The 16,101-nt window shown below is 57.3% G+C and overlaps 1 protein-coding gene across 2 annotated transcripts in view; it reads left to right on the top strand.

Annotated features, from left to right (window-relative positions):
* Positions 1 to 16,101, top strand: part of GRID1 (glutamate ionotropic receptor delta type subunit 1) — a 640,626-nt gene that overhangs the window by 127,931 nt on the left and 496,594 nt on the right. For both annotated transcript variants that reach the window (XM_077895250.1, XM_077895251.1), the window contains exon 3: positions 5,460 to 5,744. In XM_077895250.1, coding sequence (XP_077751376.1) covers positions 5,460 to 5,744 — 285 coding nt within the window. The remainder of the gene's footprint in view (positions 1 to 5,459; positions 5,745 to 16,101) is intronic.

Genomic DNA, 16,101 nt, shown 5'->3' with positions numbered 1-16,101 from the left:
CTTCTGTTGCCTGCTGAGATAAGTGGAGTCTTGCCAGGCCTCGCCGGGCACCTCCTTCTACCAGGTGCAGTGCCACCCGCAACACAGGTGGTTCTCGAAGGGGCCACCCGGAGGCCATGGGGTGGAGGGATCCGATCCTCAGAACAGCAGGGCCCCCACGGGTGGACCCTGCCTGTGCCGGGAGCGCCGGGTCTTCTGGGAGGAGCAGGCGTGGAGGTGCCAGGGGCCCCGGTGGAGGGGCTGGGGTAGCTGTGCCAGCAGCGCTGGTGGGTGGTGGCCCCGGGAGTTGTGTGTCTCTTTCAGCTCAAGCCTTCTGGGGCGGCTGCTTCCCCCTCCCTCCCACCTTGGTCTGAGAATTTTCCAGGAACCTCCATGGGGATGGAGAAGCCTGGGTATGAAACAGGGGTGGTGCCTGGAGTGACCTCAGTGCCCGAGGCCGCCTCTCTTACCAACAGCGTCATCTGCAGGCACCAGCCAGGGGTTTGCTATCGGGAGGGAGAGGCCTTGTCCCCCCAGCTCCCTCCCTGGGGTCTGCCCTACGAGTTTCTCCCCAGGAACGTTCTGGGCAGCACGGGCTGCAGGATCCCGCGGGCTCTGTCTGCTGGGCCCGGCTCTAGAGGCTCCTGCTGGTCTGCCTCTGGTGGGCCCTTTGTCGTCGCCCTGTGGCTGTGTGGCCCCAGCCCAGCAAGCCCTCTCCGTGCTTCAGTTTCCTCGCTAGGAGATCAGAAGGCTCAGGTGGAGATCCCATGGTCCTACACCTGCACGTCCTGCCCTGGGGGGCTCGTGTCCGGGAAGGCCTGGGTCAGCGGGATGCTGGCGTCCCCACGGCACAGCGGCGGGAATTTGTGGGGCTGCCCGGGGCCGCCGGCAGAGCTCGTGGGCCCTCTGGTTTGGGTCCCGGCTTGAGCTCTGAGCGCCCTCTTCCTCCAAGTCCCGGGAAGCCAGTGGGCCATGTGGTGACCTTTGCAGACACCCTCCTCTCTCCCAGCCCCCACGGTCAGGCCGGGGCTCGAAGCTGATGGTTGCATCCACCTGGGCTGCTCGTTTCCTGCTGATGAGCCGCCCAGGGTCGAGCCATCAAGCCCGCGTGGTTGCAGTCAGGACCCTGATCTGCTTTATGGCCACGTGGTATTGGAGGCAAAGAATGATAGCAGAGGCCGCTCTCTTGTCATGAGCTGCAGAGCAGTCTCCACAAAGCAGGAGAGGCAGTAACCCTGGTGGCCTCTGCACCCCCCCTGCGTGGGGTGGCTCCACATGCCCGACACCTTTCACGGTCCCGGCTCCGTGGAGGAGGTGCCGTCGTCCTGTGCGTCGGAGGCCCAGCAAGGGCCAGCACTCGGCACGGGTGTGTGCGGCAGGGCCCGACTGAGGCTCTGGCCAGGGCGCCCTGGCGCGGGGGTTCAGCGTGAGCGTGTGCGGCGCAGGTGTGAGTCGTAGAACGTCCTGTCCCGGGGATGAGCGCACAACCTTCATTAAACTAATAGCTGATTGGCTTTGATCTGATGTATTTTGATCACATTATTTTTATGTTAGGAGCCTCTAAATACCCATCATTTCAACTGTGCCCCAATTAGCAGGCCATTCACCGCGGAGTGCAAATTGACTCGCATCAGGCCTCTCCATTAGTGCCTGCCAGAAGCTTCTAGCCTCGACGGCCCGCCCCGTCCCCCAGCCCGGCGGCCGAGTGGCTCGCGTGGTGCTGCAGGTGGCTGTCCTGGGCAGGCCGCGCTGCTCACCTCCCCGGGGAGGGCTGCCATGCCAGGGGCGAGGCCGTTCTGCTGTCTTGGGCTCCTGGGCACGGCTCGCGTGGGATGGCGGGGGTGGGGGGTGCCCGAGGAGCGGGGCAGGAGACCGGCTCCTATGGAAGTGCTTTCGGGTGCTCAGCGGGGTTCACAGGGCTGTGTCCTAGGTCGGTGCTCCCCGAGCTCTCCCGGGGAAGGATTCAGAGCCTCACTTCGTGGGACACAGGGCTCAGGAAGGAGACAGGCCTGTGGTTGCAGACCGCTGGCCAGATGAGCCTGAACCAGAGCTGTGGTTGGTGAGGCTCTAGGGCCTGTGCTCCTGCCCCCATGGGCCTGGGCCCCGCCGACAAGGTGGTGTCCCCGGCTGCCAGCAGGACCGGGCGGGTGACCCCCCGGGCAGTGCCTCCCAGAGGGTTCCTGCTGCCCGACCCTGGGTCTTTGTCACGCTGGCCCCTCTCACGCTGCTCTCCTTCGTCTGCTGGTGTGAATCCTTGTTCCTCGAGGCTCTGCTGTCCCTGCTGTCCAGGCCCAAGGAGCTTGGTCTCTCCCTCCTCATGGGCTGACGCGTGGGTCTGTCTTGGTGGAGTCAAACTCCTCAAAGTTGGGGCTTGGTGTCCTCTTGGTCTTTGCTTTCCCCAACCCACAGGGCAGGGGTTTGCACATCGCGAGGGGGGTGGGTCCTGAGTCTACGTAGGAAGCTTGCAGGAGGGAAGAGGCCAGGCTGCAGTGGGCAGCGGGATGCATGCCCTGATGGGTAAACTGAGGCTCAGAGAGGTTCAGCGACTTCAGAACCTGTGTATGTGGGGCATCTGGGTGGCTCAGCGGTTGAGCATCTGCTTTCGGTCCAGGGTGTGACCCCAGGGTCCCAGGATCGAGTCCCGTGTCGGGCTCCCTGCAGGGAGCCTGCTCCTTCCTCCGCCTGTGTCTCTGCCTCTCTCTCTATGTCTCTCATGAATAAATACATAAAATCTTTAAAAAAAGAACGCTTGTATATGGGGTGGGCAGAGGGTTTGCCGTCGGAGGTCAGGTGATGACGCAGGAGGGAGTTTGAGGGTGGGCGACGGAGAGCCGGAGGGCAGTGTGTGTGGGCAGCTTGACATCCTAGCAATGTGCAGGTTATTTTGTACGGTTACTTCTCAGAGTTAGAAATTCGGGGTATTGGCATCGAAGAAAGCATGTACCAGAGAATAAAGAGAAATCCACTCAGCATCACAGCACTTTGGGTTTTTTTTCTTGCCTTTCGGTGATTTCTCCTGCCTTTTCCATAAGCATGCTTTTTAGTTGCAATCCTGGTGAGCATATAATTTCGTGCCCCGCTGTTGTCACTTAGCTGCCTCTCAGTGTTTTTTAGAGTAGCTGGCATCTCCGTTCAGCCCCGTTCTTATCGGTTGTTTGGTCTCACGACTGGGTTATCTGGAAAATGGACCCAGTGACGCCCGCTCCAACAGGTGTCGTGAGAGTAAGATACACGAAGTACTCAACAGGGTTTGGCACAGGGAAGATTCTCACAGGATCGTCCCTCCTCCCACGTAGCTTCACAACTTACCCATTATTGGAAGATTATTTTCCCCTTCTGAAAGAATTATCTGTTCACGACTTGAAATTTTGGCAAGATACAGAAAGGAAGGAAAACTCAGTTCAGGCCTCTTGTAAAATGCGGTCGCTTTTTAGCATTTTGCAGTATTTCCTTCCGGCTTTTCTTGCGTGTGTGTTGTATTTAATTGACATAATAAAATGCATACAGTTTTGTATTATTTTCACGTGACTTTTTTAGGATAAGCACTTTCCCATGTGATCGTAGCGTCTTTGTAAGTAATTTTAAAGGCCTCACGTGCTGTCAACAAACAGCGGTTTTCGTAACCACTCGCCTATTTGCATCGTTTAGACTGTGAACGCTATTTCGGGAGTCTGGATAAGTATCCTCTGAATGTTTGGGGATCTCAAGCCATTCCCATAATTGGGATAGGTGCCCGAGATGGAATTACGGAGCAGAGGCTCCATGATGAAAATGTTAAGGCTCACTGTAGCCTTGCCCCGGTCTTTGCTGAGTGCCGTGTGTCTGGGGAAGGCACAACCTGTGGCCCCCTGAGTTTGTGGCCTCTGCATCGTGCTGGGATGGGGAAGTGCGGGGTGACGGGGGCCCTTAGCCAGCCTGAGGATGTGGAGTCTGCGTCTTGAGGACTGAGTGCGAAGGTTCAAGAGGCAACAGAAAACGTGGTGGGTCCCGGGGGCTGAAAGGTGGGCTGTTGGCCTGAGCACAATGAGGGCAGGGGCATGTGAAGAGCACGGAGCCCGCAAGACAGCCCTCGGGGGTTTGACTGTGTCCCGAGGCCCCCGGGAGCCACAGAAGGACTAGGCAACGCCCGTGCCTGTCCGAGGACAGCAGGAGCACGACACAGCTGCATCTCTTTAGGAGGAATGCCGCGTGAAGCTTGGATGGGAGGTCAGAGCGTTTGGGTGGCTGCGCGACTCCTGGGGTGGCCTGGGGACTCTCACTGCAGCACGCCCACTCCCGTGCATGGTGCATGGGGGTCGAGGGCCCAGCAGGGAGAACCGCGGGCACCCGGGTCATCATCCTGCCCACTTGTGAGCGTGCCCAGGGAGCAGCCGAGCGTCGGTGTCGGGAAGCCTGCTCTCCTTCCCAGGCCCCCACCGCCCTCTCCTTGGGCCGGTGTCCCCGGCTCCCGCTCTCCTTCCCTTAGCCCTGTCTGAGACGTTACATAAATCCAAAGGCTCTCAACCGAAAGAACCGCATTGTCAAAGTTGTTCAAAAGTCTGCCGTGTGCGGCAGATGGCCTGCTGACACGCACGGGCTGTGTTTTGAAATTGCATCTGCTTTCCCACATTCCTCCGTCGCATACGCGTTATTAATAAATGTTTGCTTCGAAACTGGTGCAGTGGGTTGCGGTGTCGGGAGGTGCATCTTTCTATGAATTGATGTCTGATGTCCCCAGAGGACGTAAGTGGGCGGCCCAAAGGGGCAACCCTCGCAGATCCGGGCTGACTGCTGACCAGGGCGTGCCCCTGAGCTCCTCCTCCACCTCCTGTATTTGCCTTTGTGATTACCAGCTGGGTTTTGAGTAATGCTGGGCTTCTGGAAGCACCTGCTTCTTCTGGGGTTTGGCCCAGTATTTTATGATATGAATCAAGTGGACTTGGCCAGAAGACCTGGGGTTTCTCTCTCTCTTTTTTTTTTTGCCTGCACCCTGAGTCCCCTGGGGTAAGTGTCGCCCTGACTCTCTGATGTAATTCGTTCCCTTCAGCCCTATCAGCTCCGCAGAACACACACAGCATATTCATGGCCTAGGGGGTACAGAGATCCACAAAACGAGTTCTTGGCTCTTTTTAAAGGGCTCAGATCCAGATGGAAGGCAGGGTGGCTACTGTAGCAGCTCTGACGGGCGTCTCAAGCAGATGGGGCTGGATCCTTGTCCTGCCACCCCTCCTTGAGTAGTCTGCAGCAAGTGATGCTGCCTCCCCGGCCTCGTGGACCCACGTGCTGAACGGGTGCCAGCACCCCCAGCCGGCTGGAGCCCTGAAAGCGCCAGTGGGCCTCTGCATGCGGGAGCTGCTGGCCTGGCGGGATGGGTCCGCCTCCGGAGCGAGGCAGCATTCCTCGGGGCCCGGGCGCCGGCTGCCAGGCGTGGGCCGTGTGGGTCGATGTGAGCGCAGCTGTGCCCCCATGCTGACTCCCCCTCTTCTCTCCCCTCTTTCCAGCCTGTGACCTCATGACCCAGGGGATTTTGGCCTTGGTCACATCCACCGGCTGTGCGTCAGCCAACGCCCTGCAGTCTCTCACAGATGCGATGCACATCCCACACCTGTTTGTCCAGCGCAACCCGGGAGGGTCCCCGCGAACCGCCTGCCACCTGAACCCCAGCCCTGACGGTGAGGCGTACACGCTGGCCTCCAGACCGCCCGTGCGCCTCAACGACGTCATGCTCAGGCTGGTGACGGAGCTCCGCTGGCAGAAGTTCGTCATGTTCTACGACAGCGAGTACGGTGAGTTGGGGCGGCGTGTCGGGCGCCGGGGGGCCCGTGAGCCGGGCGTCGCTGTGGTGGCCGAGTCCCTCTGGGTAGGCAGCGCGCACGCAGCGGCGGTGGTCCGCGTGGACTGCGTCCCGGGCTGGTGGGGCCTGACCTTGAGCTTCGCGAGGCGGGGAGGAGCTGCACGGACGCTCTGCAGACAGGCACGGGCGTTGCCTAGCAACAGCACCTTATCATGACAGCCGAAGTTTGAATCATCTTCGAGTTTTCAATAAAATATTAATAAACTGCTGGCAGGGACCCGACGGGCTCACGTAGGTAGCGACAGAAGCAGGTCGGCACGGTCCTCCCGGAAGATTCCTTCTTAAAGACTGGCCCTCACGCAGGGCAGTCAGCTGGCCCTTGCTCCGCCCTGGTCTCCCCTCAGTGTCAGGGTCTCAAGCTGGGGCGCAGGTCAGGGCACGGGCACCCCAAGGGTCATAGGGCCGGGCTGGGATCATTGGGGGATGGCTGGACATGGCTTCTTTGAAGACCTCCCGTATGAAAAAAAATTAAAAATCTGTTTGTTAAAAATGCACCAAAATGGGCTTTGGAGAAATAGTTTTAGGTTTTCTTATGGCTGCTCTGCCCAGACAGGCCAGTGCTAGGCCTGAAATGAGATGGTTTCCACATTATGTGTTTTTTTAAAAAAAGACTTTAAACTTTGTAACTGAGATTCCTCTGCAATTATGAGAACTAATGCAGAGAGACTCCATGTGCCCTGCACCCAGGTTCCCCATGGGCAACGCATTGTGACTCCTACAATGCCACGAGCGGGATTTGGCGTTGGTGTACTCTATCGAGCTTTTTCCATACTTCTCTAGTTTAAAGATCTTTGGGCATGTGTCTTCACGTCTGCGAGTTTTATCTTGGGGAAACTCATGTGGCCACGAGAGCAGGGATCCCCGTGCCACCTTTTCGTAGCCATCACCCTTCATATCACAGGTCTTTAAAAGACGTGGGGACGGTAAGGGTCGGCGGCCCCGCTGCTGGGGCCGGGGTAGGGTGGGTGGACCCTCAAAAGTCCTGCCTTGTCTTTTGGCGAAATAATTCCTTTGCCAAGAATGTAACTGAGAAGAGAAACCAGCACATGTTTGCATTTGCCTAAATACTCTGCTTAAGACTGGAATGTTGTCCTCAGCTCTTGAGCAAATAGGCTGTTTGGAGTCTTCCAGAAGGAATTGGAAGAACAAACAGTCACTGTGCTGAAAGGAAGATGAGGTGGTGATGGGGACAAGGGTGACCCGAGGCTCCGGGCGCTGGAGCTAGACGCTGTCCAGCACCTGGTCTCTCCCTCCTGCCCGTATTTAGCCCCTGGCCCTGGGGGCTGTTGGAGGTCGTGGCACAGCCCTGACGAGCCCGCAGGCCATCTCTCAAGGGCTGGCCTTCCCCGAGAACCCCTCGTGCTGATGTCGGCATCCAGTGTGCAATGTGGCTGGCCGGTGGGGAGGTGCGGACACCGCCGGGCTGGATGCTGTGGGGGCAGGGTCCAAGGTCCCCTGGCCCCCTTCTTCTGGCATCTTTGCTCCCTTTGCACTGTGGTCTATAGAAACTCTTCAGGCCTTGGTTCTCCCCAAGGCCTGGGAGGAAGGAACCTCAACCACCCTGCCTGGGCTCCTGAAGTCCTTGCACCCGATGAAGGACACCCGATGGCACTTGCTCAAACTACGTGATTTTGTATTATTGTAGCCCTTCCCCTCAGTCAGCTCAAGGATCAAGACCCCAGGCAGAGGAGCCCCAATTCCTACATGTCTGAAGGTTCCTCTCTTTCCCTGGAGCTGGCTCCTTGGCTTGTTACATGCACTCACAGACCCGTCTCCTTCTCTCAGCCTGCTCTCAGCTTGTCCTGACGCGCTCCTGAGGGCTAATCGCCGACGAACATGGACTCTCGCACTGACTCTCGCACCAGGCTGTCAGCTCCAGGAGAGTGAGCCAGTAGCTGTTTGCTCCTGTGTCCCTGCTGCTTAGCACCATGTCTGGCACAGAGTAGGCCCCAAGAAATTATCACTATGTGAATGAGTCAACTCATTTATGAAGATAGGAGGTTTTCAGACCATTTTCACACAAGACAAAGGAAGGATGGGAAGAAAGACAAAGCGCCGGATAGTCTGGTGCCTGAGGCTGGGGAGGTGGGCTAGGATGTTCTGAAGATGCAGTGCCCTGTCCCTCTCCTCGCCTCTCCTACCCAGAACCTCCAATCAAACCAAGAGGTGTGCCCTCTTTTCTATTATTTTCTTTTTTTAATATTTTATTTATTTATTCATGAGAAACACAGAAAGAGACAGAGGCAGAGACACAGGCAGAGGGAGAAGCAGGCTCCATACAGAGCCCGCTGTGGGACTCGATTCCAGGACCCCAGGGTCACACCCTAGGCCGAAGGCAGACGCTAAACCACTGAGCCATCCAGGGATCTCCTGTGCCCTCCTTTCTGACATGGAACTGTTTGGTGCCTTTAGTGGGGTTGACGTTAGTTTTCTTTTCTTTTCTTTTTTCTTTTTTTTTTTTTTTTAAAGATTTTATTTACTTATTTGGGAGAGAGAGAGCACAAGAGAGTGAGCATGAGCAGGGGGGAGGGGGCAGAGGGAGAAGCAGATTCCCCACTGAGCAGGGAGCCCTAGCAACCCCTGGGCTCAATCCTAGGACCCTGGATCGTGACCTGAGCCAAAGACAGACACTTGACTGACTGAGCCACCCAGGCGCCCCTTGAAGTTAGTTTTCAGCCAGACTGGCCTTTATCAGTGGTTCTGTAAAGACACAGGGAGACCAGTAGCTTTCCTCCTGTGGACAGGCAACTGGTTGAGCCTCAAATGTGCTGTTGGTAAGGATGCTGAGGCTGTATGTGGGCTCAGCAACAGAAAATGCCGTGACTGCTCCATGGGATTTCCATGATGCAGAGGAGGGACTGGCGGCAGCCTGCTGTTTGCTGATTCTGACGGGGGTGGTGGGGGTGCCTGGACACCTCAGCACCGCCATACTGGCCGGGGTGCCGCCGCTATCCTAGGTGCTGATCCACTTGGCTTTAGGCTTTCAAAGCCCTTCCACTGAATTCTGTGCAAGACCTCCTACCTTTGTGGGCTCCGCACATCAGTCCCTTGATTTGACAGCCTCTGCAGCCAGGTTTCTGCCCCAGGATTTAACCACTGTGACCACTCCAGCTCTCACTGCTTGTCCTGACTGTGCCCCTCATGCACAGCCTAGTCTCTGGCCTGCTTTCCCACCTGCCTTGTGTTAGGTGAGCCAAGGTGGTAGAAGCCCATGTGCTGTTTGATGCAGCTCATCCAGTGCCAAGGGTGCGGGATGTGGGTGCTTTCTCAGCACGGCTGGCATTGGCCTGTCTGAAAGCAGTGGGTGGACCTACACTGACTGCTGAGATGCCCAAGACCAGTGGTGCCTCCAGAAGTCCTCGGAGCCCCTCCTCCACCCCACCACTGCAGCACTAGCTGCAGATGAGCCCAATTAAAAAGCAAATTGAGTGTAAAGACTGTTTTATTCCTTCCAAAGTCAAACAGAAGTGGTTTGGGGATATGGTGACTTTTTTTGGATGCTGATCTGCAAGTATCTTTACATATATTAAATGTACATTACACATATGCATGTAAGCCCTTCAATGACTCTCTGAGGTGAGATTATTAGTGTGTTTTACAGGTAAAGAGCATGAGACCCAAAGAGGTTCTTTTTGACTTTAATGCCCATGCACTTAGCCAAGGCACCGTCCTATTTCTGAAATCTGGAGCTTGCTAGGCTCCAGCTTCCTTTTCCTGTCTCCAGCCAGGCAGAGTTGAAGCCAAGAAGTGGGGAAGAGTGATTTGGAATGGACTAGGCTGGTATGCTCAGGACTTCAGTGGATGTTAACGGAAAATCCCACCCCTGCTCAAGGAGCCCTGATTCTTCCTCATTTGCCCCCCAGCCTCCCTCTAAACCCAAGAATGACCTGTCCTGGGTGGAACTTGAGGGCCGGGAATTGGAGTCAGGAGTCGAGGGTCAAAGAAACCAAATCCCTGGTTCTCAAGATGGAGCTTGGCAGAGGGGTGGGAGAGGAGTTTGCATGTATATAGTTTACAAAATGAAAGATGTGCCATTTGGTAAGATTCCATCGAAAATACTTGTGTGCTTGTTGTGACAGTGAAAGGGAAAATAGAAGGGAAGCTGACATTTGGGAAAGAAAATCTGTAACATTAAAATACCAAAAGTTTGGATCGAACAGAACAGAGAACTTTCTGACGTGCCACTTCAAATTCTGGGATATTCATTTGTGTGTCGGGGGAGGTGGTGCTAGAAGCTGTAGCCACAATTTCTCCCTAGTGAATACATTGGGATGAGGGCGGTAGTTAAGAAGGAATCTTAGAAATCATTGACTCATTCATTCAACAAGTATTCACTGAGTCCCTATCATGTACGATGATGTTGCTAGGAACTCAATATAGGTGAAGAAATGAATGGGTAGAGGAAGTTTGCTAAGGCTGCGCAGGGCTGGGGTGTGAGGTCGGGACCCTGGGGCTCTTTCCTCCCTTGTATGTTCAGGGTGCAGAGGTTTGCTCTTGCCCCTGGGCCAGTCTGCAGGCTGGAGATGGGTTAGGATCTGCATGAGTGGCCATCGTCTATGGCTGAGTTATATGCTTCCCTCTCTCTCTCTCCATAGACACACACACACACAGACACACACACACCCCACATCCTCTTTATCCATTCGTCAATTGATGGACACTTGGGCTGCTTCCATAATTTGGCTATTGTAAATAATGCTGCTATAAACCATGTATCCCTTTGAATTAGTGTTTTTATATTTTTTGGGTAAATACTCAGTAGTATGATTACTGGATCGAGGGCCGTTCTATATATATATTTTTAAAGCAGGCTCCATGCCCAACATGGAGCCCAATGGGGGGCTTGAACTCATGACCCTGGGGATCAAGACCTGAGCTGAGATCAAGAGTCAGATGCCGAACCAACTGAGCCCCCCAGGTGCCCCGTGGGAGTTCTGTTTTTAGCTTTTTGAGGGACCTCCGTAATGCTTTCCACAGTGACTGCACCAGCTTATGTGTGCAAGAGTATTTTGAGGGTCTATCCTGAGGAGCAGAATTGCTGGAGCATTTGTTCTAGGCATGTTTCACTTTATTAGGTTATTCCAAATTGTTTCCCAGAGCAAGTGTACTTGTTTGCACTGCCACCTGCTATGTACCAGAATTCTCAAAGCTCCCCAGCCTCACTAACACCTGGTAGTCTTTTCACATTTAAGATTTTTTTTATGTTTAAGATTTTTATGTGAAATGGTATCTTGCCATGATTTAAATTTACATTTGCCTGATAGCAGATGAAGTTGAGCACCTCTTTATGGGCTGTTTTTGTTTTCTGTGAAAGGCCTGTTTACCATTTTAAGTTTTTGTCCCTTTCAAAAAAATTGAGACTTTTCTTTTTCTAAGTGTGGCAGACAGTCTCTTTGAGTCCATCTCAGTGGATGGGAGTTCTATATTGTATCGTTGTCAGATTTACTCATCTTTTGTAGGGCTAGTTCTCTTTCATCTGAGAAGTCCTCCCCGACCCAAACCTTGTATTCTCTGGCCAAAACTTCACTCTGCATGGAGGGAAGATGTTGCCCTCCTGGCCAGGTGACCTCAGCTAGGTCTCAGCACAGGACACACATGGCTCCTGACACTAGACCACCTGTCTCCCTGAAGCCGTGGGTTCCTCCCATGACTGTGCCATGGCCTCAGAGCCAATCTTGCTCTTGGTGGCGATTGTCTAGCCTGTGGTTAGGGAAAGCTTCCTGGAGGAAGTGATAAGGACCTAAGGACTATTAGGGGTTAGGTAAGCAAAGGGCAAGGTGGGGAAGAGGGTAGGAAGAGTGTCCCGGTCAGAGAGAAGAGCATGCTGGAAGGCCTGGGGGGCAGTGGGGAAGGGAGAGGGCATGTGCTGGATTGTGGGCAGTGGCCAGGGGTGAGGCTGGACTCTAGGTCTTGCAGGCCTGAGAGGCTCACCGAGGAGTTAGAACCGCCCCCCCCCCACATCCCTGGGGGGCTGTACCTTGCTACCTCAGGTGGTGCCCTCGACTCCTATTTCTCATGCCCGCCCAGAGACCTGAGGGCAGCAGAGGACATGGGGGTCTTCATCTCCAGATGGCCCCGGTCCTCCAGCTGCCCATGTGTAGACTCACTGACTGCTTACGAAAGAGAAGGAAGTAATGCACGGAGAGGAGCTGTGATGTGACTGCGTGCAAACCCCAGGCCCGGAGTCCACGCTGAGGGGGGGCCTCAAGCCCCAGGCGGCTCAGGTGCCGTGAGGAACAGCTCACATCTTTCCAGCCTGTGCTCGGTGCTGAGCGCGACGCAGCCTCAGGGCCCCGGCTCGCGTCATCTCCTGGCCATTCTTCCAGGCGGATTTGTACTGTTCCTGTTTCACAGGCGAGGATCGAGGCTCAGACGAGTAAAGAGGCTTCCTCTGGGTCGTACGACCGAGGAGTAGGGGGCCGGCCGGGTCTGAGGCCCGGAGTGGGTGTTCCAGCTGTCCCACGGCCTCTGGCTCCTCGCAGCAAACAGTAGGGAGACTCTTCTTCACACGCAAAGGTTTATCGTAGCGTTGTTGGGACCAGCAGAGGTCACTGACAACCCGCCTGTCCGCCTGCAGCAACGCGGTCCATACGTCGCGATGTGTGTACGCCGGGGCCTTCACGTGCGGGGCGGCGGCAGTTCCAACACGTGGCACCGCTAGGCGACGACAGCTAAGCGAGAACAGGGCTGCGGCGCGTGGTTCTGCGTAAAAGCAAGCTTGCGTGTGTGCGGACTTGACACACATGGTCAGCGTTCGGAAATGCCGTCTTATGGACAAAAGCATGGGGACTCAGGACATGTAATTTTCACCACATCGCCACGAGAGACCCCTGACTCTGGGAAATAAGCAAAGGGTTGCAGAAGGGGAGGCGGGTGGGGGGTGGGGGTGACTGGGTGACGGGCACTGAGGGGGCACTTGACGGGATGAGCACTGGGGGTCCTACTCTGTGTTGGCAAATCGAACTTAAATAAAAACAAATGAAAAAAAAATAAAAACACCCTTTGAGTTTTTTGTTCTAAGTGCAAAAAATAAGCAAATAAACAGAAAGTGGGGGTTGCCCTCCCTCCCTCCTTCTTCCCGCCTGTGGCTGCTTCTTGGAGCTTCTGCTCGCCCACCTCTGGAAGCAGGATGGGGGTTCATAAGCTGTACGAGTGAGCGCTCAGCGGAGTTCCTGGCGTGCAGCGGGTGGTCTGTATGATGGTCACAGGCCCTGTGGGGGAACCAGGAGTGGCCCTCGTTGCCCGCCCCCCCTCCCCCGGACTGGGTGTGGGTACAGGGCCTCAGCAGCGTCTTGGCACGAGGGGCCAGCTGTTTGCAAGCTTACCGTGGTCAGGGTGAGCGGGAGTGTGGTGCGTGCGTCCGTGTCATGCAGCAGCCTCTTCATTTGTGGGGTGAGCGTCAAGTGGTGACCCCGCCTGATGGGGTCCCCGCGTGAGGACACTGGTTCATGCATGCTCAGTGCTCAGCGAGACGGACTTCTCAGGAGCCGTGGCCAGTGCTGGTCCCATTGAGCTGGCGAGTCTCTGTTGTGGTGTGTTCTGAGCCCTGGGCCACGTGTTGGTTGTGTTCTTGGTATGTGGCGGGGACAGAGTTCGGGGGTCACCTGTCTGGCCCGCATGGGACACTCAGAGCAGGGTCGCAGGCGAAGCCATCACGCGCTCTCGGCGGTGCGGCCTCACTGGTCCTCACAGTGAACACTCGTCGCCGTTGGGCCTCAGCCCCGAGTCTCCCCACCTTGAAGCTCCCGGGAGGGTCACGTGGCCCAGAGGCTCCCTTAGCGCTCACGCCCACAGTGTGTCTTCCGGTGACTCAGCTGCGCACCCACGATCTCGCTAACCCACGTCGTATCATCACGGCATTAGCTGAAATTGAAGTAACATACGCTTTTTCCGGGTGAAATGAGTAAGTGCGGTCTAATGGCCAGGAAACCTACCAAGAAGTTCGACGGTCACTTTCCCAGGACGGGTGTCTGGGGTTTCGTTCTTCCGTCTAATTACAAAGTAACTGCACTTCGGGGCGTGGGAATGGTAGCGTTCCCTGGAAGGTTGAAGTTCATTAGCTCTGACGTTGCTCAGCCCTCGGCCAGATTCCGAGTGCGGCCGGGGACGGGAGGAGGTGCCTGATGCAGGCCTGGATACGGGACAGGAAGGCCGGCCCCGCTGCCTCCACGTGCCCACTGTGCGGCAGCAGCGAGGACCGGCCAGGCCTTCCGTGCTTTCCTCTGCGGCGTCCCCTTGGAAGACGATGTGGCCCCACAGGCCGCCCCTCTGATCCTGGGGGCCCAGCCAGGGTGACAGCTCTGACCATCTGCTCGCTGCCCAGAGGGGGCTGCTTGTCCCTCCCTCAGCAGGGACCAGCTCCTTGGCAGGTGGGATTGGGGTGGTTGTGAACGGGCCGCAGGGTCACAAGGAGCTCGATTCAAGCCCCTGTGGCGCGGTTTGCTGCGTCCCAGGTGAGCCACCTGCCCCTGGAGGCCCGCTGTCCCTGCTCTGTGAGAGGCGCAGCTGGTACCTCCATCCGGGCCGGTGGAGCGGGGCCCCTGCAGGGGCTCGGCACACAGTCGGGGCGTTAGGACCATAGGCCTTGGAAGGTTTTCCTTTGCTTTTTGCAAGCGGGTCCCCTGGCGGCTGATGCCCCCCAGCTCCGAAGAATCCCAAGAAGCCTTTTGGAGCCTGGGAGGGGGTCCCCGCCTGGCGCTCGGCCCTGGCTTGGCCGGTGGAGCTCTGTGCTCAGTGGGGGGGGGGCTGTGGTCCACGCGGCTGGTGCAGGCTCTTGGAGTCAGCTTTCGGAAGGTCCTTCCCCCCCAGGAGGCAGGACCGTGCAGGGGGCCCTGAGGGCCTTCCCTGGGGGAGCCTCACTGTGGCCCCTGGAGCTTTCCCTTCTTACTGGAACGACGGCCAGAGCCCTTGCGGCGGCATTCGTGCCCAGCCCGCTGTCACAGCCACCCAGTCCCCAATCCCATCCGTCCCCCTCTCCTTCCATTGCTGCTGCGGTACGATGTGGGGCGCAGTCTGGCCTCAGAACAGTGGTGCGGGCCGCTCCCTCCCTGGGGACCCCCTAGACGAGTCAGTGTCCGCAGGCGGCTCCCTCACCCTCGGGGCCTGGCTGAGCCCCAGCTGCCTTCCCTCACAGTCCCCGCCCCCCGTTTGAAGACGGCACCCTGTTTCCTCCCGGCACCCTCTCCTCCCTTCCTGCCTTATTTGTTTCCATTAAGTTCACCACCACTTGCATGCTTTTTGGATGTCTGTCTGCCCGCCTAGGAGTTCTGTGCAGGCGGGGACTTTGATCGCGCGGTGCCGTGTCCCCAGCACTTAGAAGGGCGCCTGGGACGTAGTAGGTGTTCAGTAAATGTTCGGTGAACGCGTGCACGAAGGAAGCTGTGTTTTGGGGCATCTCATCGCCCATTTATTCTTCCAGGAGGCATTTGTTTCTTTGTGGGAGGTTTTGGTTGCCGTTGCCATTGTCGACATGCAGGTGAGTCACGTTACATTGGTTTCAGGGACGCGATAGAGCGACCAGACGACTAGGCGTCGGGCTGTGGTGGCCGCAGGGTAGCTCGCACCTGTCCCCGCACAGCCCTGTCACCGTACCCCGGCCTCTGTTCCCTGCGCTGGGCCTTTTGTCCTAGGACGTGTTCATTCCGTAACTGGAGGCCTGCGTGGAGTCTCCAGGTAGAGCAGTGACCGTCGTCTCCGTGGATGTTCCCGTCCTGTCCGACCCGTACAGTCAGGCCCACGGCCGCCTCAGCTCCCAGCGCGGAACCCCTGTGTCCGCCGCCTGCTTCCTCAGCAGGTGTGCAGGGGCACCTGCGTGTCCAGGCCCGGGCCTGCGGGTGGTTCAGACGGGCTCAGCTCACCGCAAAGCTCTCCGCAGGCTTCGGCAGGCGGCGCGGCTGCTCCTGCCAGGCGAGGGCGGTGGGCTAGCCTGCGGGGGACTGGCATCCCCCCTCTGCCCCCGCCCCTCTGCCCAGGGCGCGCTGACACGTCCTTCCCACCTTCAGCTTCCTGCCTTGGGCAGTGGGGGTGGTAGCGATGCCTCCCTCGGAGACTTCGGGGCTCGAAAGGAAATGCTGGGTCTGAGGGCTCGAGTCCCCCGCGGCCCCACCACCTCTCGCCTTGCCTGCGCCTCCAGGGATCAGGACCCAGGTGGGGCGTGCTGGCCTCTCCCTGAGCCTCGCGGGGAATGGGGTTCCCTGGGGTAGGCGGGCAGGGGCTGGGGGTTCCCGGGAAAGGTGGGGCAGGGGCCGGGGGGTGTTCCGGGGAAGGTGGGCAGGGCCCGGGGGGTGTCC

This window comes from Canis aureus, chromosome 4, assembly GCF_053574225.1.
Source record: "Canis aureus isolate CA01 chromosome 4, VMU_Caureus_v.1.0, whole genome shotgun sequence".
NCBI classification, from domain to species: Eukaryota; Metazoa; Chordata; class Mammalia; order Carnivora; family Canidae; genus Canis; species Canis aureus.
The sequence above is the reverse complement of the archived record's forward strand: the minus strand, read 5'-3'. Positions and strand labels throughout refer to the sequence as shown.